Source organism: Chiloscyllium plagiosum, unplaced genomic scaffold, assembly GCF_037043375.1.
Source record: "Chiloscyllium plagiosum isolate Xiang-an unplaced genomic scaffold, Cpla_swu_hap1 HiC_scaffold_26, whole genome shotgun sequence".
Lineage (NCBI taxonomy): Eukaryota > Metazoa > Chordata > Chondrichthyes > Orectolobiformes > Hemiscylliidae > Chiloscyllium > Chiloscyllium plagiosum.
Genome location: NW_028270164.1, coordinates 25,523,879 through 25,548,818, shown reverse-complemented (window position 1 = coordinate 25,548,818; position 24,940 = coordinate 25,523,879). Strand labels below are relative to the sequence as shown.

General features: G+C 38.6%; 1 protein-coding gene across 4 annotated transcripts in view; it reads right to left on the bottom strand.

Annotated features, from left to right (window-relative positions):
- The window catches only part of LOC122562939 (cadherin EGF LAG seven-pass G-type receptor 2-like), a 328,596-nt gene that overhangs the window by 8,900 nt on the left and 294,756 nt on the right, over nt 1-24,940 (bottom strand). For 3 of the 4 annotated variants that reach the window (XM_087973581.1, XM_087973583.1, XM_087973582.1), the window contains exons 21-32: nt 23,945-24,113; nt 23,635-23,802; nt 19,714-19,840; nt 16,026-16,226; nt 11,369-11,543; nt 9,312-9,424; nt 8,414-8,493; nt 7,396-7,522; nt 6,788-6,907; nt 3,500-3,627; nt 2,956-3,056; nt 951-1,121 (exon numbers count right to left, since the gene is read on the bottom strand). In XM_087973581.1, coding sequence (XP_087829707.1) covers nt 951-1,121; nt 2,956-3,056; nt 3,500-3,627; nt 6,788-6,907; nt 7,396-7,522; nt 8,414-8,493; nt 9,312-9,424; nt 11,369-11,543; nt 16,026-16,226; nt 19,714-19,840; nt 23,635-23,802; nt 23,945-24,113 — 1,680 coding nt within the window. The remainder of the gene's footprint in view (nt 1-950; nt 1,122-2,955; nt 3,057-3,499; nt 3,628-6,787; nt 6,908-7,395; nt 7,523-8,413; nt 8,494-9,311; nt 9,425-11,368; nt 11,544-16,025; nt 16,227-19,713; nt 19,841-23,634; nt 23,803-23,944; nt 24,114-24,940) is intronic. The other variant, XM_087973584.1, reaches the window with a different exon arrangement.

Genomic DNA, 24,940 nt, shown 5'->3' with positions numbered 1-24,940 from the left:
CCAGACTATAAAAAACGCTCTACCTGTTATTCGAGTAGAGACGGCATGATCAAGGCCCGCTGTTAGGGTCAGAATCATGCTGCCCCTCCCAAAAGCTTTCGATTTAATACATTTGATTTAATAAATTTGATTGACTTGCTTCTAAATTTGAGTTTTAATAATTTTACTACAACATTGGAATAGTTAAGCTTTGCACCTTAATGAGTATTTCTGTTTTTTAATAAATAAACGTGAAATCAAGATTGATAGCAGCAGTGTAAACCCAAGTAACATTGATCAGCTTATTTCAACAGAAGTAGTCCATTAATAAAGAGGTGCACTGTTGTTACAAGTACCATAACTGAGACCACAATCTCTTCCTGCAAAGACCCACAAATAATTAACACCGCCACATCACCTTTCAAATGGTACAAAACTCTGATCAATAAATTTAAAGCATATGTTACTAAAAATATAACAAGAAATGTTTAATTAATGCGTCTTACCACTTTCAGAGAAGAAACTGCACAAGCTCTGAGATAAGACCACAGTATAAACCTTCCATGGAGCAACAATCTACAATGGAATGTTACTGGCTTCTACTTTTTTCTGCTAAGATCAAGCTCCACATTTTTGATTGGAACATCCTATCCTGGCCTCTATGGAAATACAGAGTGTATCTGAAATTGGAGAGCTTTCTCAGAATGCTCTATCATTGGAATAAAATAATGGGGTGGATTACCTAAGTGGGAAAAGAAGTAGGGTGCATGATGTAAGGTTGTAGTTGGAGGAGGTACATATTTTAATAACTTAATTGCTGTGAAGTTAACTACATTTAGTTATAAATAAAAGAAGAAAATGCAGAGAAGACTTCACTCAGAGTCATGAGAGCTTATCAGATACTGGGTTTAGTGCTGGTGCCATGTACCCTCATGAATTGATTGAGGAAGTCTGAGCAGCTTTATAGTTACCTTTTGGAGTACTGTGATGATGATGTTTTTCATTATTTGGGGATATAATTTTTTCCCAACCTGGGTCTCCTTGATAATCATCATCTTCACTATCTGAAGAATGTGTGGAGGCATAAGATCCACTTTGGTCATCTTCCAGTGACAGATCACTGTCAGAGTCTGAATCGTGTTCTGTAAAGAAACAATAAACACTATATTTTCAGTTGTTCAGCAAATAAAAGAAAAAAACTTATAAACCAAATCCCTTATCTCCACCTCACACTCTCTATGTCCTCATTCTCAAACCTTTCCATGTCAACTTAGGCCGCCCATGTACGTTCATGGCTCTTTTTAGCCCTATGCCTCCATTGTGCAAACTCACAACAATCTATGCCCCAAGTTGTGAAATCAGTCATGCCAGACAAATCTTATAATGTTAGCAATCAGGCAATCAATAGAGTGAAATAGCAAGCTTTTAAAAAGCAGACTTTTCACATTTTAAAACCTATAGATTTAAAGGTCCTGACAATTCCCATGACTTTATCCACTCTTTGCACACATAATGTCTGTTTTTATAAATCCCAAAAGACACTTAACCTCTCCCAGTGGTGTCACTGGATCTATCCGAATAAGTGCTTTACATCTCTCAAGAATTCCAATAAGTTTAGTTGGATCATCTCCTGAAAGGTGTCCAGCCCACATCCCACTAATAAAAACTGGATCTTTTTTATGGCAGCTGTATGTACCATTATTTACTATAGGTATGCCCAATGATGAAGGGAGATGCCAGATTTGGGACAAAACATTTGTAATCAGTTTCTGGCATCATGTTGGCTAAGCCAGAGACTCTCTCTCCCAGTGAAAATTCAAGCTCATGACAAATGGTAGGACTGTACTACTGAATCCCAGCAATCTCTTACATGTTATGAATAAAGATCTCTGTGGCTGAATCAATCCCTGCTATTGATTTTTGGCAACTTGAGAGTAGAAATTATCTGTAAAATATGTACTGATCTGAAATTCTATTCACTGATAGCATGACTGAAGAATATTTTGTTATACTCCACCAATTCCCATGCATCACCTCACTGATTTCTGATATATCAGCTATACATCACAAAATATCACCTCACAAGTAATAACTAACCAACTACGGAACAAATGGTTAACTAAAATACTTGCACACTAAATGGGCATCTCTCCATTAATTACCACAAAGTTTATGGGAGAATTTAGTTGAATATATTCATTCGATAGTACTCTTAATATAAACCTTTCAAACAGAAATAAGTTCTACCACCATTAAGTAGCAGGAAAGCAACAGAAAATTGTTTTCTTATTTCAAAACATCATAGAAATATTTCTTCCATATGATCAAACACTTGCATTGTTTCAGCTATTTTCATGAAGACAATTCCAAATGGACGAATTCCACCTGGATTACATATGCACTAAATCCTCTCATCAGCTATTATTCAAGATATGGAAATTTGCTGGTACATCCCTTTCACTGGACTAATAGTGAAATGTAAGCCAGGGAATCCATCAAAGTCATTTCCTTATTATTGAAGAGCACATAAGCATTTCTTTCCTTTATTCATCATCCAGAGGCAGGAAAGATGCAAATCTCTGATATACTCTCAAATAAGATTTGCAAAGCAAATTAGTCAGAATTTTCAGCACAATTAGCACAGAGGTAACGTAGGATAATTCTTGAGAGTTTTACAGTTCATGTAACTTGAATGAACTATAATCTATTCCTTCCTCCAACATTATTAGATTATTTTGTTAAATGTTTTCATTTTTAATGATAAAAAAGACCTACTTTACAGCAATTCAAAGATTAAATAACAGATTCATAAAGAATGGCCTTGTTATTTAAATTGGGTTTTAAATGGATTAATGCTTTCATTCCAATTTAATTACATTTGGCTGAGAAACAGATACTAAATCAATTAATGTGGGCTTGCACGTCTTCTGAAAGGTGTGTGTGAAGCCTGCACATTAGCACCAATATTCTTCTTACCATCTGGGTTTGTCTTAATCTCATGGAATAAGGAAGTGGCATGGTCAGTGAGAGCAACATGGGCTTGACTTGAGGTACTATTATTCAAAGCAGCTTCTTCCCTGAAAAATAAGATAGTAATTTGTCATGAACAGGCAGCCAGTTATGTTAATACAAGCACTTAGGGTCACCAATTTGACTGTGAAATATAGGCAAGGCTCTAGCCACTCTCCCTTACAAGATCAGCACGTTATTATAACACTTGCGTCTTTTTCCCCTCCAAGGAAAAAAATTTCAACTTCTCCGTCCCTCATCTCTCCAATGATTCTCTTGAATCATTTCTGCATGCTCTTTAATTCCTTCATGTCTGCCAAAAACACTGTGCCCAGATCTGGATTATGAAGCTGAACTAGTGGTTTATATAAGGTCAATATAACTTCCTTGCTCTTATCCACTTACGTATCTGTTAATAAAGTCTGGGATAGTGCATGCTTTATTAACCACTTTCTTAACTTATTCTGCCACTAGAATGACTTATGCACAAAAACACTCTGTGTCATATTACCTGAGGACGAATGCAATGTAACTGTTATGGCTTTTCCCTGACCTTGAAGTACTGCTTACTGATGCAGCTGAATCACCAAAGGTTGAGTGACATGCACGACCATCAATATACGTGTTGTTACACAATGACTGTTTGAAACAAAAGGCATGAGGAAATATAGATTATTTTGTTTCATTTGAAATCAACTATTTCATGCAACTGTTCAAACATTGAGAAGTGCATCTCACTTATAGAAAAATGTACTACTCAGAAGTAGAGAAATCTTTGTTCTGTTAGAAGAAAATAACATTTAGATCAACTCATCTAATCTAGCAAATATAGATGTTGTCCATCCCAGGTGTTTATACACATATGGTTAACAACACATTTCTATTCACTGGTACACACCAGTGAATATACCTTCACCTTCAGTCATGTTTTTACAAAGTTTAATCATACAATACAATTGTCTGTTAGCCTCTAAAAGATTGAGATTTTCAGCAAAGTACAGAATGTCACGATATCTTTTCAATTTCTTTGATGTTAAATGGCAATAGTAGCAGAAAAAAATCATGACTTTAATTTCAATAGAATTCACGATATGAAAAATTGTATTAAGTGCTTCATATCATTTAAAAAGATGAAGGTGGGTGTAGTTGTGACATCAGGTTATCAATGACTAAACAAACTATTCAAATTCTGCTGCAGCTACCTGGGATCACTAGAATCTGTTCTGAAGCAGTTTTATCATAATTCCATCTTTCATTTTCAACATTACAAGGAAATTCTGATAAAATATTTGTTACAGTGGACTAGAAACTCTAAAATGATATTTAAATTTCAACTATCTGAATGGAAGGCTCATACAACAAGATTTCAAGTTTCAAGACTTGTACTACAACAAACTAAAAACAAAATCCATTAAAAACTAAGCAACTTTGTTGACAACTGCAATATTAGACCACAAAAAACTTTTAAGAAGTGACCAAACTTTTAAAAAGACCAAAAATTCCCCCGTCATGGTTATACCTTACACTATCCTTTAGGATGGCATGTAAATTCCATGGAACCTGTCCAAAACAATTTTCACTCCTGATCACCTACTTCCATTTTCCTTTCCCAGCTGAGAAACTTCTGACTGCAAGGATTGACTTTCACAGTAAGGATTCTCCTGGAAATTCCTCCTTTCAGTCGAAGTTAAGCAATTCTTCCAACCTCGTTTCAATCCTCATGGACTTGGTTTCCTCAATCTCAGTGTGGAGCTCCCACCTGCCTTCCATGTAGTGAATGAAAAAGACAGCATTTTCTCTCCTTAAGGTGGACAAATAGCTGCCTCTATCTCTGTTCCTCTCTCTCTCTCTCTCTCTCTCACAGATTCTTGTGGACTAGCCTCTCTCTGTCAGGATCAGTGATATCTTTTAACACTCTGTAAGACAATATTACTGCAGCTTCCTATGAACTCTTCAGCCAGGATTTCCTCTTCTTGGGACAGCATCGGGCAGACATGTTTACTGTTGACTCACCTACCGGCCTCATTAAAACTAGACCCTGCCAATCAGTTTTACAGCTGCAGACCTCAATAGAGGTATTCTGACTCACAGAGACTGCTGAATCAGAAGTTGGTGCTGCTGGATCGTAAAGAATGACAAATTGAGGCGTATTAGTCTTTGGATCCAGCAGAGAGATGGTAAGGTAGTTTTATTCTGCTTCTCTTGAGAGGGAGGATGTGGAGAGAGGGGTTCGGAAACAAGGGCAGGACCTAACTTTCAGAGTCTACCTCCTTGCCCCACATCCATACCAAATTGGGGGAATCTATTGGAGGCAGGTTACCCTGGATACCTGGTCAGGAAACCAGCTATTTTTCTAGCCTGCGGGGAAGGTAAGTAATTGGGGAGGTTGCACGCGAGGGCCCACAGACAGTCAGTGATTGACGACTTAAAGGTTTTACAATCATAGAGGTTTTACAGCACTCAAAATGATGTTCGGCCCATCGTGCTCATGCCAGTCATCAAGAATTTACCTCTTCTAATTGCATTTTTGAGCACTTGGCCCTGTATGCTATGGTATTTCAAGTTATGTTTTCTTCCTTCACAGGAGATGGGTGTTGTTAGCTTGGCCATCATTTTTTTGTTGCCCATCTTTAATTGCTCAGAGATCAATAAACAGTCTGGGTTAGATTTAGGGTCAAATGTAGGCCACACACCAGGTAAGGATGGAAGTTTCTTTCGTGAAAGATTGTTAGTTAGCCAAATGGGCTGTTCTGCCAATTAACAATGGATTTATGGTCATCATTAGACTCAATTCCAACTTTTATTGAATTCAAATTCCATGGCAGGATTTGAATCCAGGTCACCGGGACATTACCTGGGTCTCTGGAGTAACAGTCCAGCTATAAAACCACTAGGCCATTGCCTCCCTGCTCACTTAAATACTTTTTAAATGTCTTGAGGGTTCTCACCTCTATCACTCTTTTAGCTAGTGACTTCCAGATACCCAGTATCCTCTAGGTGAAAATTACTTTCCTCAAATCCCCATTAAACCCCTGCTCTTTACCTTTAAACTGCAACTCCATCAATACTGAGCCCTCCACTTAGGGGAAATATTTCTCTTTATCAACTCTACCCTACCTACCCTTGACTGTTGGAAAGTCAAGCAAGTCCCCAGTGGACCTTCTCACCCCAACATTAATTGCTGAAGTGGTGAGGAGTGAACATTTTTCCAGGGCTGACATACTCAGTTATTTCCGCTGCTCACCACCTTGAAGAAGGGGAAAATGTCCATTATTCCTCTCTCAAAGCATATCTCCATGGCAATACAAAGCACGTAGGTCTTTAATTGGGGTAGAAATGCTGCTTAGCTATTCCAGAGACCTCTGACTTCTATCTGAGAATTAATCAGAGTTTGCAGAATAACTGTTTAGAAAACCTGACATTTCTAATGCCTCTCTGTAATTTGGAAATGAATAGTCTACCCACAACCAGCATGGATGTTCTTGCTGTTACTTACAGGGTTAACATCTTTACCTTCTTCCAAACAAAATAACCTGAGCTCCCCTTTAACTCTTAACAAGCAAGATATCCAAGTTTGTTGCTGGGCAGATTACAGAACTGGTCACATCCTCCTTCCATTTTAACCCAAGTTACACAGACAGCCCCAAAAACAAACTTATTATTGTATTTCTGAGAAATTAGTTTGGAAAGAGTACTTTATTTGCAGAAAAGTAAACTATCATTAGACTAGATTTTATTGGACATTTTTAGCAGAAAGTGAGGAATAAATGCACACGAGAAAGAAAAAAAAGTTACTAACTGATGCCAATGTTGATTTTGTTGTGCCAACAGTATCATCTGTGTGCTTCTTACTGAAGGTATATTTAAAAGCTTTTCTTACTTCATTGTTGAGGATGCAACGGATGAAAATAAATGGACCCTGTAAGCAAGAAAGTCATTAGTACAAACTAACTCTACCATAAAAGCACTGTAGTACTTTTCATTTAGTAATCTTGCTCAAACTGATAAACTACCACTTTTTGTACGAGTAACAGTGAAAACATAAACATTTTGTTCCATTAATGATTTTTAACACCTAATTTCATGAGTGAAAAAGCAATCAATACTGAAATAGAAATTGCTGGAAAAGCTCAGCAGGTCTGACAGTATCTGTGGAGAGAAATTAGAATTAACATTTCGGGTCCAGTAATCTGCTGAGCTTTTTCAGCAATTTCTGTTTTTGTTTCTGATTTACAGTATCTCTAGTTCTTTCAGTTTTTACTGAGTATTTGTGCCAGCTCAACATTTCCAACAGAAAATTACACTTTCAATGTGTCTCCTCATTAATGTAGCTCATTGAATGACAGATAACTTTTAGCAACTGGAATGGTATTTTAAAAGAACAAAATACTTATTTGACAGCTTTACCTGGAGACAATTAAAACCAGCAAAGAGATAGTGGAAAACAATGGTGTCACTGTTCACAGCCAACAAGGCCAAGAACCAGGTTGTACTGACAAGCAGCAGCACCACAAATGCTGTACGCAATCCAGACCTATTAAAACAACAATTCCAATCATCATATTGATGTGCAATACCAACTTAGCATCTGCTTTTTAAACACTATTCTTGCATAAAACACAATACCCCAATGACATATACAATAAAATGCACATTAAATTCATTGAAGCTTTACAAGTTCAGCACTGAGTGCCATAGGATAATATTCATTCAGATGACCAAGGAGTATCTTAAAGGGGGAACATGAGGAGAAGCAAAGACGTTAGTGGGGGTGGGGACAGAACCTCATAGCTTAGGCCCTAATGAAATGAAGACATGGCATCAATGGTGGAGGAATTAAATAGTGGGCTTCCTCAAGAAGCCATAAATCAGGAGTTAAGATCTATCAGACAGTTGGGGCTGCAAGAAGTTACAGAGATAAGGAGGGATAAGATCCCAGAGGGATTTGAAATCAAGGATGAGAATTTTGAAATCACATACTGATAAACATGTTTGGGAACAAATTCCTCATGAGTTCCAATCTTCCATTGCAACTTTAATGAAAAAGTCAGGAAACACTAGTAATGTTGCTGAATATTGGGGTCTCTATAATGAGCAGCTGATTTGACATTTTGTCCATTTTTCACCCCAAATGTCTTGAAAACGGCACTTTTACCTCATTGAAAGAATTAGATCCATATATAGACTTTAAAATATAAAATGCTATTCAACACCTGATTGGTTAACAAATTTAAGTATTTAGTATGTTAGCATCCAGCAGACATTATTTCAATACAAGTTCCTAATTTAAACAAGTGCTTTTGAACTGTAGATTTTCTGCTCCTATTCGGAGTTCTTTCAAAGTTTAGTCACAATAACAAGCAATTTTTAAAAAAAGTGTGAGCTCATTAATGTTTTATCAAAGATTGAATTCAACAGGACTTACACACTTCCTTTCTTCTCAAAACCTTGATGTCCTGGTCTGCAGGAAGTTTTGGCAGACAGAATATAAAGAAAAACATTCATCTGCAACGTAGAAAACACAATGACAACAACGTAAAGGAGCATGTTAGTTTTAAAATTCAGGCCTTGCCAACATGGAGTCAAAGAGTGTGGTGCTGGAAAAGCACAGCTGGTCAGGCAGCATCTGAGAAAGAAATTCCTGATGAAGGGCTTATGCTCGAAATGTCGAACCTCCTGCTTCTCGGATGCTGCCTGACCTGCTGTGCTTTTCCAGCACCACACTCTTTGATCTCCAGCATCTGCAGTCCTTGCTTTCTACTCCTTTGCCAACATGCAGCCAATATGGCTCAGTGAACACAAGGTGATAAGGACTTGATGGGCCTTGCACAACATGGAAGGAGCTTAAAACAAAATGGGGCTTTTTTATTATCAAATGAAAGAAACCAGTAAGATTTAAATGTACTGATTGAAGCATTTTGCCTGAATGTTGCAATATCCTCTAAATTTACATTTTAAAATAATTTAAAGATACTTGGAAAGTGGAAACATTGAAATGTATGCAGAGTAAGCAGTAGAGTGAGAATAATCTGGATGGTTTTTGTGAAGAAAATCATTACTACTGACTTGTAGAATACGTGGCTTGCTTCTAACCTGTCAAATGTTCTGATTATATGACAGTCTTTACTGCCACCATTGCTTTATTAGCTATTCAGAAATGCTAATGTATTGACTTTTTTTTAGAATTTGGGTGTTAAAGTCTGTTGAGGTGTTTTAAAGGTACTAAGTTCATGTTCACTGTTAACAGACAATAATAGTACGATAACACTGACATTTCTTTTAGAGGTAGACTTAGTTACTGAAGAACACATTTGCAAACTTACAGAAACCGCTGCAGTTATGGGACCGACAAAGCTCCATATCAAAGTGTCATAGATGGACAACCAGCAGAAATCAGGATTACCATAACCTTCAGGATCAAGGCCAACAGCCAACCCTGTGAAAGAAGTCACAACCCAACAAGACGATATTTAGAACATAATTGTTTAATGGTTAAAGAAGTAAACTGAGGTTCAATTCGGATGGAGGTGGAAAAAGGTAATGTAGCATGGGTCCCATTTCTACATGATTTCCATCTTTTATTGATGAATTCCAATACCCAAAGTGGACGTCTTGCACATGTTTTGACTCTGTTAGGATGCTATCTTGGAACCCAGGTGCTTTTTTCTGGCTTATTGCACTTATGCAAATAGGGCAGGGCTTCTAGAATTTCCCTATCTTTACCAATTCATGACGATTAGTGGAAATCAAACAAAAAAGTAATAACCTCACAGAAAATTATAGTGTACCATTTGCAGTTATTGGGTAACACAGGTTGGCAATGTAAAATTGCAAATAAATATTTTTACTAATACAGCTTGTCAGAAAGTAGAGTAGCCGCACTACTAATAGGGTAGGATATCACACAGGTGTTTCAATGTCATATAACCATGTAAATTGGCCAAGAACTTTCTGACGTGCATACTTTATTCAGTACTTTCACATGCAGCATCATCAAGATGTTTCGCATCAGATTTTGTAGTTCATGATTCCACACACTGCATCGCTAGTAGTGAAGCCAAGATTGAAGGAGCAATCACCCTCATGTTTAACCTTCAGGTAATCAGCTATTGGTCGAACCCTGGAATGAATTGCCCACAAGCCCCCAACCTTTCTCTTGGGGCTATGATACACAGGCCACAGCTCCCCACCTCTCTCAAGGCGCTATGATACATAGCCTAATGGCATGTCAAAAAACAAATGCAGATAAGTCTATGAGAGACAGAGGTAATACAAATTCATGTATCCTTTGGTTACACATTGATCTGAGCCAATTAGTCTGCAGAATGGTTTAGAATCACAGAATGGTATTAGCATAGAAAGAGGTTATTGGGACCATCATATTCTTACCATCCCTCAAAGTTTTACTCTGCTGGTATCACTCTTCCTTTTCCTGATAGCCCTACAATGGTTTTCTCTAAATAAGTGAATCACTCAGTTTCATGGGCTTCACATTCAAACTGAAAAGATAACAAGTATTACTTTTTCACCTTTACAATGGCTCAAGGAAATAATAAAATTGACGAAGCTAAATAACTGTACTAAACGCACAGTATTGTAACAAATAAAAATGATGTTAAGATCTTTGTGGAATGCTCCACAGAGGAAAGTGAAAAATTTATAAAAATGATTCCAGGGATGATAGATATCAGTTACAATAATAGATTGGCAACATTGAACAATTTCCTTGAGAGAAAGCTGAAAGATGATTTTATTGTAGGGTTCAAAATCTTGATGAGGCTGAACAATGGATAGGGAGAAACTTCCCATTAATGGAAGGGTAGAGAGCAAGAGAAGATTAATTTTAGGTAAATGCAAAAGAAGCAACAGTGACATGAGGAACATTCTGTTATACAGCAGGTTGCTAAGATCTAGAATGTACTACCTGAGAGTGTGGTGGAAGCAGATTAAAGTGTAGCTTTGACAAGGGAATTAGATCATTATTTAATGAGAAAACCATTGTAGGGCTATCAGGAAAAGGAAGAGTGATACCAGCAGAGTAAAACTTTGAGGGATGGCAAGAATATGATGGTCCCAATAACCTCTTTCTATGCTAATACCATTCTGTGATTCTAAACCATTCTGCAGACTAATTGGCTCATGCTGGAACCCTGCATTGTAATTAGTGGAAACATAATAAAATGACAAAGCATTCCTGGAATTTTTAGTATCTAAGGAGACAAATCATATTTCTTCTTATCCACAAATCTTTAGGATCCTGGCTCTATTACTGAAGATGAACACAACTTGGAAAATGGGTGTCTATATTCTATGTACAATGCATCTAGTTCAAAAATGAAAACAAAGTCCTCATTCCCAATGTACTGCAAAGAACAAATACCTGTGATGAAGGCAGGGACACCCCAGCCAACCATATAGTAGAATCGCATGGGGCCATAGTTGATATCACGAACCTCTGTTAACATGCGGTAAATGTGAAGCCCTTCCAAGAACATCCAGGCAAAGGTGCACATGTAGAAGAAATGGAGGAGAATGGCAATCACAGTGCAAACAAACTGTGAATGACAAGAGAAAGGACAAATGCAATGCATTCATTAGATATTGGTTATAATATCAAGTTCAAGTGGATGGAGGTATGTGCACTGGAAATTGCATACAATTTACAATATAGTAATGTAGCATTTGGCAAACTGGTTTATGCTAACCATCCTGCTCCACAAAAAGCTCCTCTCACCCTCCTTCATTAAACCCCATCAGCCACTCCCTTCTCACTCATTTTTGAAAAATTACACTCTTTCAAGGGATGTTGGCTTTGCTGGCTGGGCTGGTATTATTGACAGTCACGGGTGACCCTCCATGAACAGGTAGTGAGCCATCTTCGTGAACTGATGTAGTCAAGTGCAGAGTTCCAGTATTTTTGACTCAGACAGAGTGAAGGGATAGTAATATATTCCAAGTCAAGATGTGACTGGCTTGCAGGGGAGCTTCTAAGTGGTGGTGCTCCCATATTTCTTTGGCTTTGTCAATGGGAAATCATGTTTCATTAACTTGATGGAGTTTTTTTGAAGAAGTAACAAAGAGGATTGTTGAGGTCAGAGTGGTGGATGTGATCTATATGGATTTCAGTAAGGCATTCAACAAGGTTCCTCATGGTAGACTGGTTAGCAAGGTTAGATCACATGAAATACAAAGAGAGCTAGCCATTTGGATATAGAACTGGCTCAAAAGGTAGAAGACAGAGAAGATGGAGGAAGGTTGCTTTTCAGACTGGAGACCTGTGACCAGTGGTGTGCCAGAAGAATTGGCGCTGGGTCCAATACTTTTCGTCTTTTATATAAATGATTAGAATGTGAACTTAGGTGGGATGTAGTTACTAAGTTTGCAGATGACACCAAAATTGAAGGCATAGTGGACAGCGGAGAAGGGTACCTGAGAGTATAGTTAGGTCTTCTGTAATGCGATGGTTGCGTTCTTGTGCAACCCCGTGCTATAGGAAGATCGTGTTTTAGAAACAGCATCTAAAGTGTGGACAATGTAATCGCATTACAGCCAACGCACACTTTAAAAGTCCGCGCTTCAGAAACAGCATCCCCAATTCGTCAATTGCATTACAGGCGAATTTGCATAGATGAAACACACATTATAGCAGAATGACCTGTACAAAAGGATCTTGATCAGATGGGCCAATGGGCTGAGGAGTGGGAGGTGGATTTTAATTTAGATAAAGGAGAGGTGCTGCATTTGGAAAGACAAATCAGGGCAGGACTTACAGATTTAATGGTAAGGTCCTGGGGAGTGTTGCTGAACAAAAAGACCTTGGTCTGGAGGTTCATAGTTCACTGAAAGTGGAGTTGCAGGGAGCTAGGATAGTGAAGGTGGTATTTGATATGCTTTCCTTTATTGGTCAGTGCATTGAGTATAGGAGTTAGAAGGTCATGTTGCAGCTGTACAGGACACTGGTTAGGAATACTGTGTGCAATTCTGATCTCTCTGCTAAAGAAGGGATGTTGTGAAACTTGAAAGGATTTTAAAAAATGTTACCAGGGTTGGAGGGCTTGAGGTATAGGGAGAGGCTGTATAGGCTGGGGCTGTTTTACCTGGAGCTTCGGAGGCTGAGGGTTAACCTTATAGAGGTTTATAAAATCATGAGGGGCATAGATAGGATAATTAGTCAAGGGGTGAAGAGTCCAAAACTAGAGTGCATAGATTTAAAGTGAGAGGGGAAAGATTTAAAAGGGACATAAGGGGCAACTTTTCATGCAGAGGGTAGTGCGTGTATGTAATAAGCTGCCAGAGGAGGTGGTGGAGGCTGGTACAATTACAACATTTAAAAGGCATATGGGATGGGTATATAAATAGGAAGGGTTTAGAGAGATATCGGCCATATGCTGGCAAATGGGACTAGATGAATTTAGCATAGTTGGAGCAAACCATCGGTTTCTATGCTGTACATCACCACGACTCTGGATGGTAGAGGAAGGCTTGGTAGGAGCTGTCAAAAGAGTGTTAGTCTGTTGTTGCATTACACCTTGTTCATGCTACATGCTGCTGCCAGTGTGTTTTATGTATGGAGGGAGTGAATGCTCAATGTGGTGCTAATCAAGCAGGCTGCATTGTCCTAGATGGCATTGAGTTTCTTGAGTATTGTTGGAACTGCACTCAACCAGATAAGTACAGAGCATTATATCATATTCATGACTTGTGTACTGTCAATGTTGGACAGGTTTTGACAATTGAGGAGGTACATTGTTGCTGCAGAACTCCCAGTCTTTGGCCTGCTCTTCTGAACACAACATTTATTTGGCTGGTTCAATTCAGTTCCTGGTCAATAGTAACCTCCAAGCATCCTCAATGGGAAGACAGTTCTTTGTCTCCACAAGGATAATACAGTAGTTACTAATCAAGACCATGAGACATCGGAGCAGAAATAGGTCATTTGGCCCATCAAGTCTGCTCTGCCATTTATTGAGATCGTGGTTGATCTGATATTCTCTAACTCCACTTTCCAGCCTTATCCCTATAACCCTTTCCCATAATGATTAGAAATATGTCTAGCTCAGCTGTGAACATAAATAACGGTCCAGACTTGACAGCCCTTTCCATTAAAGAATTCCACAGATTGGTTACCCTCTGAGGGATAAAAATTCCCCATATCTCACCTTAAGTGTGTAACTCCTTACTCTGATTATTGCCTCTGGTCCTAGGCTCTCCCAAAATGAGAAATTACCTCTCTTACATCCGTCCTGTTAAGTCCTGTAAGAATCTTATCGATATTTTCTAATTGACATATTCAAAGATGTTATTACACAGCTCTGGAGCAGGTGGGGACTTAAACCCATGCCTCCTGGCTCAGAGATGCGGGCAGTATCACTGCTTCAATAACATCTATCTTTCTTCTCAACTCCAACTTAACCACTTCTTATCAGAAGAAAATCCCTCCATACCCAGGATCAATCTAGTGAATCTTCTCTGGACTGCCTCCAATGCTAATATATATTACCAACACTTAACAGATTACTTTTTTTTCTCTTATGACATTACATGAAATAGGTGATCTAATTTATTTCCCCTTTGTTAGAGAATTTTAATTAAAGCTCTGTGGTCAAGTTTTATTTTCCAATTTTCTAGTTTCTAGTACTGCAGTTCATTCAATATACCACCAGAGGGATCCACTGTACAGATTAAACACTACATTTAGAGCATAAAACCACAATTCTAAAGATGACAGGAATTATTAATTTTGAATACTAAATCCTAATACTTCTTTATTTTAAATTATAAAAATTTATAATATTTCAAACAGTTATTAAGCACTGTAATTATGGTCATTAAATTTGTTTATTCGGAATGAGAATTTAGCTATGAAACAATAATAGCTTGATCATGTAACTAATAAAACTTAAGGTAATCCCAAATCAGGTTTAGCACAAAAGGAAAAACAGAAGCACTTCCTCAGAGATTATACGGAAAATCAATTATACAGTCTTCTCTACAGCTTGCAAATTTTTTTTAAAAAAAGGAGTAAACTAGGTTCTCATTTTCACAGGTTAGTGAGCAGTGGTAACTCTTACACATGTGCAATTAGACTCAATACCAAGGTCTCAGGAGAGACAATAAGGTAATGTCTAGTAATTAAGAAACTCGGTTAATGATTTGGCGACATGGATTTGAATCCACCACGGCATAAGGTGAAATTTGAATTTTAAAAAAAGTCCGGCAATAAAAAGCCAGCTAAAGGCAAGTAGGTAGCTACCATCGATTGTTGTAAAAACCCGTCTGCTTTACAAATATCCTTTAAGCAAGGAAATCTGCTGTCCTTAACTGGTCGGGCCTACATGTGACTCCAGGCTCTCAACAACGTGATAGACTCTTAACTGCCTCAGAGAAATTGGGGATGGCCAATTAATGCTGGTCCTGCAAACAAGACCATGAATGGAAAAAAAAACATATTGCCACCTATGCATTGAACCAAGGCGGTCACGCTGACACAATCTGACATTTTTTATTCATTCACGGGATGTGGGTGTCACTGGCTAGACCAACAGTTATTGCCCATCCGAGGAACAGGAGTGTTGACATTTTGGGAATAAGCCCTTCATCAGGAATGACGAAGTGCTGATGCCCAAAATGTTGACTCTCCTGCTCTTCAGATGCTGCCTGACCTGCTGTGCCTTTTCCAGCGCCATCCATTTCAACTCTGACTCTCCGGTCTCTGCAGTCCTCACTTCCTCCCACTATCTGGAATATCAGGCCAGCAATGATGCCATTAGTCCACTGCCTTCCCACGTACAATGTGTAAACAGCAATCTTGTGAGGACTATGCTGAGATTACTCCAGTTAACCCCATTTGATAAAGTATCTACCACCAATCTCTTATGTGGTATTGTACGATGAACTGCCAAAATTGTTGGGGTTATCCACCTCAACCGATATGACAAAATACTGACTTCATTCAGTGTCATTGATTGAAGGACATGAATTTGATGTTGGTCAAATTATCCCCACGTCACATAGAGATGATTTCCCGTAATACTTACTGGATTATCTGCTTGGTTAATTCCAAGGACAAAGATGAGTTCAGACAAGAAGAGAGCCATGACCATGTTTTTACTGATGCTGTGCTGGTTTGAACGAAGGGCCCTTAGAAACAGGAGAATCAAGAAGGACAGCAGCAAAGCACTGAGTGAGACAGCCACAGTGGAGTATGTGACCAGCTTCAGAGGCAGAATTTCACCATTCTGAGGGGAGAATTGTAGAAATATGATTTTCAGTACAGTATAATAATATAATAATGATAAGTGCTATAGTTGCAGCTCCTGGAGTCTTATTAGCTACTCATAACATTAGACAATCTGTAATCACTGGCAGTTGGAAGAATTTACAAATATTGTTCATGCTGTTAATATTGCACAGTATACTGAATGGTACACAAGATATTTAATTGCATTGCACCATAAAAGTAGAAACCCATGTCTATTAACATTGGGAAGATCCATGCAATACATATTATCCCTAAGGATTTGACTGCTGTCATGATTATATGGTTATGGTCTGGTAATTTCCAGAACAATCGTGAAATGGTACCACTTAGAGTCATAGAGATGTACAGCATGGAAACAGACCCTTCGGTCCAACCCGTCCATGCCGACCAGGTACCCCAACCCAATCTAGTCCCACCTGCCAGCACCCGGCCCATATCCCTCCAAACCCTTCCTATTCATATACCCATCCAAATGCCTATTAAATGTTGCAATTGTACCAGCCTCCACCACATCCTCTGACAGCTCATTCCATACATGTACCACCCTCTGTGTGAAAAAGTTGCCCCTTAGGTCTCTTTTATATCTTTCCCCTCTCACCCTAAACCTATGCCCTCTAGTTCTGGACTCCCCAACCTCAGGGAAAAGACTTTGCCTATTTATCCTATCCATGCCCCTCATAATTTTGTAAACCTCTATAAGGTCACCCCTCAGCCTCCGACACTCCAGGGAAAACAGCCCCAGCCTGTTCAGCCTTTCCCTGTAGCTCAGATCCTCCAACCCTGGCAACATCCTTGTAAATCTTTTCTGAAGCCTTTCAAGTTTCACAACATCTTTCCGATAGGAAGGAGACCAGAATTGCACACAATATTCCAATTTATTGTAAAAAAAAGTGTTAATCTGACTGTTACTAGGCAAGAAACTAAAAACAAAGCTGGTACAATCGCCTGACTATATAAATGCAAGCTGCCTGTAGATTATAGAGAAATATCAAATGTATTTACAGATATGCAAAAACTCTCATCGAGGAGTTCACATAATTCATTGACTCATTATGGTATTGTAAATTGGCCACTGACCAGAAAAAAAAACTAAGATCCACAAATGGGAGAAGAGCTGTGTCCATAATACCACTGCCTTTGATGAGATTTGACTTTGTTTCTGTACAAGTCACCTTGACAGCTAAGAATGAGTCAATAATGGCAATCTGCTCAGACCAAGAAAGATTCATTTTGAATCGTTTGGAAGAAAAGAGAGAGAGAGATCTCAAACCACTAGTAGCGTGTTGTAATCAAATAGCTGAAAGTACCTGCCTGCAGAACCAGAAGCCAAGAATTATCTCTGTCTCTTAAAATCTGCTGTCCTGCAGAAATCTAGCGGCATAAGAAATTCACAACCATCCAACTACACACGTTACTGCAACTGCTGAACCTGACTTAAAGTCTTAACCTTGGTAACCAGGTACTGAATCACTGGCCCTCAAAATTATACACCAGAGATCTATTGGGATTTTCTTATCAATTGTTTTTTTTGTCGTGTCGGTATCTGTTTTAATCTTGCTACCTGTTAAATAGAGTCATACAGCACAGAAACAGACCCTTTGGCTCTATGCTGACCATAATCCCAAACTAAACTAGTCCCACCTGCCTGCACTTGGCTCATATCACTCCAAACATTTCTTATTCATGTACTTATCTAAATGTCTTTTAAAAATCCTAACCGTACCCGCATCCACTATATCCTCTGGAAGTTCATTTCATACACAAACCAATCTGTGTAAATAAAAAAAGCCCCTCATGTCTTTTTAAAAAAATCTTTCTCCTCTTGGGATGAGACATTTGCCATTCACCCTATCTATATTCCTCATTATTTTATAAACTATTAGCTCACCTCTAAACCTCCTATGCTCAGCATCTCCAGCCTTTCCTGGTAATTTCCTAGTAAATCTCTTTTGAACCGTCTCCACCTTAATAACACCCTTTCTATAACAGGGAGATCATAACTGGACACAGTACTCAGGAAGAGGCCCACCAATGTCCTGTATAACATCAAATAATATCATCTCTATCCTTAAGAAATGTTCAGTAATAACTTGCAATAAACTAACTTTTACCAAAAGCTTGACTGTTGTTCTCCATTAACTTGACTCATTACAAATTAAACAGGGGCGACACGAGCTATATTAATTTAGTACACTGACCACATGGTGGAAACACCTGGTGGCTATGCCAATTGATTACAAGTGCCAAAACTTCAATTAAATGTCGGCAGTATAGAAACTTTGTTCAACAAATATTCATAGGGTATGTGCTTAACAAAATAGTAAAACAATATTGATTAAAGAAAATGGGTGGAGAAAGTGAGGAAAGGCTCATGCCCGAAACGTCGATTCTCCTGCTCTTTGGATGCTGCCTGACCTGCTCGCTTTTTCAGCAACACATTTTCAGCTAAAGAAAATGGGTGCCAAGAAAGGCCAACATATTCAGCAACCAATAACTTTTAGGTTTTTTTAAATCTTCTCAATCCTGGCCCAAATGGATCAACACATCTACTCTAAATAATTCTTTTACACGACACTCAAACCCAAGTACTCCTAGTCATGGTTTGGTGGTGACACACTGGCGTTGAATTGTATGGTTGTTGGTTCACGCTCCATCCTAAGGCCTTCTGGACTAATGCAGGCTAACACTCCTGTGCTGTACTGATAGACCACAGCAGCCCCCATTATCATATAAAACATAAAACTTTGGCCCCATCTGTCCACTCAGGTGAATATAAATGATCTTAGTTGAAGAGATTCGAAGTAGGTTTTCTGGCTAAAGCTTGTCCTTCAACTTACATCACTAGAACAGATAACCTTGTAATTTACTATAGTGCTGTTTGTGGGAGTTCACATATATCTGAAGGAATGTCAAAGAGGCTATACAAATCTAAATTCTACCATTCTTTTCTTGATTTTCATCCTTGCTAAATGTTTCTGACTTTTAAGACTGAAGGTTAATGCCATTTTTTTTCCTATTAATCATTCCTCTTTTTTAATTGTAGGGACATCTGAACAACTGGCTGTGGTACTTTGCTGCAGTTTCTCAATTCAACAAAAAACTGCAATACTAAGGCCACACTTTAAAGTGACTGGGGTTGAATCATCTACATCGGTATCTCAATGACAGTCACATACACTTCAGGCTAAATATAGACTCTGACTGGCAGAAAGGAGGAAACAGCTCTACAAAATAACTCAGCCAGAAAAAAGTACAGGAGGGAGGGTACAATCATCTTAAATTTAAATGCTAATATTGTACAAAGGAGCACACACTGTCTGCTTATGAGAAAGTAAATGCTATGCATTTAAGTATACAATAACAGAATCTGTTATTGTATACTTACTGCAATGAGAAGTGCAATACTGGAACTGCAATGAGAAGTGAAAAAAGGGTGATAGTTTTCTTCAAAGAGACAGAGTTACCTCTCGTCTAGAAATGTCCATCAGAACAGCAAAGCTTGTCATATGATTACACTGACAGCTGATATGGGTCTCATTCCTGAAGACTAATTCACATCCTTTTGATGACCAGCCTCCGGTTCCACCAACACTGCACAAGTACAGACCACAGAATGAAAAAAAGAGGCATTTAAAAGTATGTTAATAAACATGTGTGTCACATAATATATTTTCAGATCAAATCAACTTAAAGCAACTTAGAAGCAGCTGGAGATCTTATACTAAAGTTAGTACACTGCAGACTCCATAGGAAACCAGGTGAGTTAAACTATATTACCACTCCCTATCACTTTTGCTCAGGATCCGCTCTCTAACAGCACAGTACATGGAATGCAATGATTCAAGGCAACAGCTCACCAGACTTTCTCAAAACCAATTCAAGATCGGCAACAAATGCTGACCATGTCAGCAACACTACAGCCCAGAAATAAATAAAAAATGGTACTCTGTTATTTCACTACCCATATCTTATTCTAAAATGAATGAAAACAAAATGTTGAACCCTCACTATAGGATTTCTATTCTATACATGATCTTGGTACCATAATTTGAAGCATGTGTTTTTGTATTTGTTTTCGTGTTTTGTTTGTGTACCCTATGAAAATCAGGTAAAACTATTCTGCAATGTTATTTTGTCCTTGCAGTAAAATTTCTTGCAATAATTATGTCCTCAACATGAATTAGGAGAAGCTTTCAATATTGACCAACAGCTTGAGTCCTGTCAAACCCATTGATCATACTGCCATTTTTTTTTCTCTCTATTTCCAACCATCACTTAGAGAGATCAACAGGAAGATCAGGATTTATTACCAACATTAAAATGGTGGTGAGCCACTGTGATGAACCACTGCAGTAGATGTGGTGATGACACTCCCATTGTACTGCCAAGTGGAGTTCCTTGATTTTGACCCAGTGAAAATTAATGAGTGATAATACTGTTCTGAGTCAGGATAATGCATGTTCTTGAGGATAAATTGTAGGTGGTGATGTCCCTAAGTGCCTGCTACTTTTGTCCTTCTAGACAATGGTGGTTGCAGATTTTGGAGATAGGTTTGAAGAGACCTTAGCAATTGCTGTCTTGCATTCTGTATTTGGCTCACACTGCAGCCACAGTTGGTGCTAATGGCAGTGAATGTTTAAGGTTGTTAACCTGCAGCACATTAAACAGGTTGTACTAGTCAGAAGCAGTACCCAAACCATCATGTAATCACTATTTGCCAACGAGCCACCTCAGAAGAGGCACATTAAGCTACCTCTTTTATGAATGAAGCTAACACCTGAGTCCCGTCCAGCAGTCCATATATGCATCTCAGATGACAGCAAAATCAGATTCTACTCAGCACCACTCCCTACCTGGGCTAGTATAAAAATGATCGTATCAGTGAAATCCTGAAGGCTATTCATTTCTGTGGAACTGCATATCAATGTAAAACTTTAAAAGCAGGTAAGAAAGAGTGAGCATTGGAGGGATATTAGAAGGGAAGAGAAAAGCATATTCACATATTAAAGGTTTTGAGTATAATCCAATTATGTTCCCAATGCAGTCTAAAACATCTACAAATAATCACCACTCCATATTAATAAATTATACTGGAAATAAAACACACAAAATATTGGACGGAAAGGATGGTTCATCTGGGGATTGCGGTAAAAGCATAAAGAGGACTAGAAAAGCAACAGTGATAAGAGATTTGTTAGTTCAGGGACAGACAGGCACGTTTGCAGTGGGAGGCATGCATCCAGGATGGTTAGCTGCATCCTGGTACCAAAAATGGTTATTTCTTTGAACACAAGCAACGTATTGAAAGGAGAAAGGTACTGAGGCTTACAATGGCATCAATGCTAGAAAGACAGACGTGGACCCGCAGTTAAAATTTAAGAAGTTAAATAAAACATTCGCAAGCAGGGCCTCAAAAGTAATCATCATTGAATGGAAGAAAGTTTAATGAGTACATCATTAGGAGGATGAAGCAGTTGAACACATGGCTAGAGAAATGATCAGATGAAGAGGGAGTGTTTGATTCTTTGGGACATTGGGATTGGTTGTAGAGGCGATGGAACGTGTATAAGCCAAATGATTTGCATCAAAACAAGTGCTCGGCCTAATTTCCTCTGAGGTGATTTGCTTATTGCTTTTGTGGAGGGTTGAAACTAACTTAAGGGGGTAGGAGCCAGGAGTTAATAGCAGAGAGAGAGACTAAAGTGCAAACTATCTTGGGAGATAAGTAGTACTAGACGAGGAAAACGGGAAGGTTTTAAGTCCATTCAGCATAAGAGGAAAAGTAATAAAATCTAAATTAGGATTATGGTGCATATAGATGAATGTGCTAAAACTGGGAAATAAAATTGGTGAGTGTGAGATGCAGCTAGTCACCTGGGAAAGATGTTGTTATGTAATAATAGGGACTGGGTTCAAAAAGGGCAGGACTGCTTATTAAAGATTTCTGGTTAACCAATGTTCAGGAAAGATATGAAGGTTGGCAGTATTGACTGAAGAGAACATTGTGGTGCTGGAGACAGAGGATGTTTGCAGTTTTGGAGAGGATGTGGAAGACAGGTCAAAGGCAGAATTTTGCTGAGCTAAGGAATAATAATTTGTCATTACATTAGTCAGTGCAGTTTACAAGCTACCAACTAAAGGTTCGATAGGAAATTACTAAAAGGAATAAAAATAATAGTAATTAGAATGGGGGACATTAATTATCTGAAGATAGACTGGGATAGTAGTATTATGTTTCCAGCCCAACAAGAAAGAAGGCACAGAGTGACCTTATACTTTGGAATGAAGTTGGCCAAGTGGAAAGGAAAGGTTTTCAGGACTGTGAGGAAAAGGTAACAGGCTAACAAAGTCACATTAGGCCAAATGATGCAGAGACGATGGAGGTGCTTAAAGGACTTTTAGATAAGCACATTAATATGCAAGGAATGGAGAGAGATTAACCAAGGGCAGCAGAAGGGATTACTTTAATTCAGCGTCATGTTTGGCACAACATTGTGGACCAAAGGGCCCTGTGCTGTACTTTTCTTTGCTCAAAATAGCCTCTTCCTGTGCTGCAACCATTCTTTGATTATATCAAATAAGAATATTTCTTGATTCAGACCTACATCTAGGCTAGGTTATTTGCACTCAGCCGTACACACAATAGGACTTTGACAGGGAGTAAACTGGCCAAGTTTCCACCCATGACAGCCTTTGATGGGCATTTCAGGTATAGCTGAGTTAAGAGATATGGAAAATAGTATTTTGACAATGTTTCCTTGGAAGCGCTAACAAAGAGCTAGTTGACCCCAGAGAGCTACAGTTCATCAACTACTGCATTCAATGAAGGAGAGAGTAGATACAGGAATGAATCAATGGTCAGAAAATGTTTACTGCTATACAAATAGACCCAGGTTGGTGATATCCTGTCAGACTTTTATAGTAATGTAAATTTGTAACTGTTCATTGGACAACTATTTGGGTCAGACGGCCCCTTTTCATTTATCCAATATGCATTTCAAATTCAGATCACTGAACCGTGCAAGAATGCAACATTCTGGGGTTTTAAAATGGCAAATTCTATCCTTAATCTGACCCCTGGAAAAATGAGAATTTTTTTTAAATCAAAGAGGCAGAAAAGAATTATTTAACTAGACTGAAATACCTGTTTTCTTTGTGATGCCCGATTAGAGCTTGGAAAATTACAGTGTCACCTTGACATATGATTTAAAACTGCCCCTGTGTTAAGAAAGAACGATCATCCCTTGAAAAGAGCAGGTTGACCATTACCAGATAGCTGAGCCTTTGTTCATACATCCATACTTGCTATGTGTGGACTTTTCAGACATTCTACATTCTTTTCCCCTAGGCAATCAAGTTTACAAATAACGACTGAGAGGTCTTACGGGATGGAATGGTTCCAGAAGACACAAATGGGCTTGGATCGTTCTTCAGTTTCAAAAAGCCTATACTGCACTCTGATGGGCTTTTCCAGTTGGTGCTGTAGTAATTCATCGTTGTCATGGACGGCAATACTCACTATGGGGCTGTTAATGACAGGTCGCTTAGGAACCCTGGGACAGACAAAAATCAATTCAGAAACTGAATTAACAAATTAACTTTATTTCTACATTTGTTACTATGCTTTACTAATATGTGGCTTGAGGACTCAACAGGAAAGCTACTTATTTATTTTCTTTACCCATTAAGGTTTACCTTAGACTTCTTTTGTCAGGATCATAACGTTCTGGTAAAAGCTGTCCCAGTGTCCAATAGATTATTATACTAGCGATGGCATCCTGCTCATTTAAATCAGACTGTCTCCGTTTTCTGTTCAGAGCTGTGCTTTCGTCTTCCGATGAGGAGGTTGGGACTTTGGGATTTTCTGGTCAAGAAACCAAATAAAACAAGTTCATGTTTCCTTATAACTGATATTAGTCATCAAAAACATTCATAAGAAATACTGGTTGAACCGTAAATACTGAACTCTTGTCTGCTAGATTTTCCAATTTGCTGTAACATTTGGTGCCAGGAGTTAATTTTGGCACTCAAACAGACTGTGCTGAAAACAATGCCTCTATTTGTGGGTCAGAAAATGGATGCAATTGACTATCACACAGCAGCACGTGGTGTGTTTGTGAGAAGGTGCAATGGTATAGGTTTACTTCATTTCAATGCTTCCTTACTAATTAATGAGAACAAAGTTTTGCTTTGCAATTTTCTATTTTATCTATGGCCGCTCCACTAAGCTGCAATGGCTTTACAATAATGTTATCCAGCAGTGTTGGTCCAAGTGTTGTTCATTGTATTTTTCTTCAGTAAAGTGAGTACTGGACATTGTGCAAGCTATGTGGGGCCAGATTTTCTAAAAGGCAGTGAGGTGCCAAGATTAGGTGGAAAAGTGTGTTAGCAACACGCTGAGCTGGTCAACGAGTCTTTCCCACTTCATTTTGAAGCTCACAAATAAGCTGCCATCAGAATGGCTTCCAGTCCCCCAAGAGCTGTTGGTTCAGTGAAAGGCTACAGAAAATGTTTAAAAACATAATGTCACTCTGGATGGAGAAGAGACCCCACAGAGGACATTACTGGGAGTTTGAAGGCTTTGTTTAAAAAAACAATCACCCTGGGCTATTGCTAGGAGGAGGTCCTCATTCTGCTGGGGGCCTTCCCATTTGGAGAAATGGACCCTGGGTTCAATCTGCCATTGCCAAA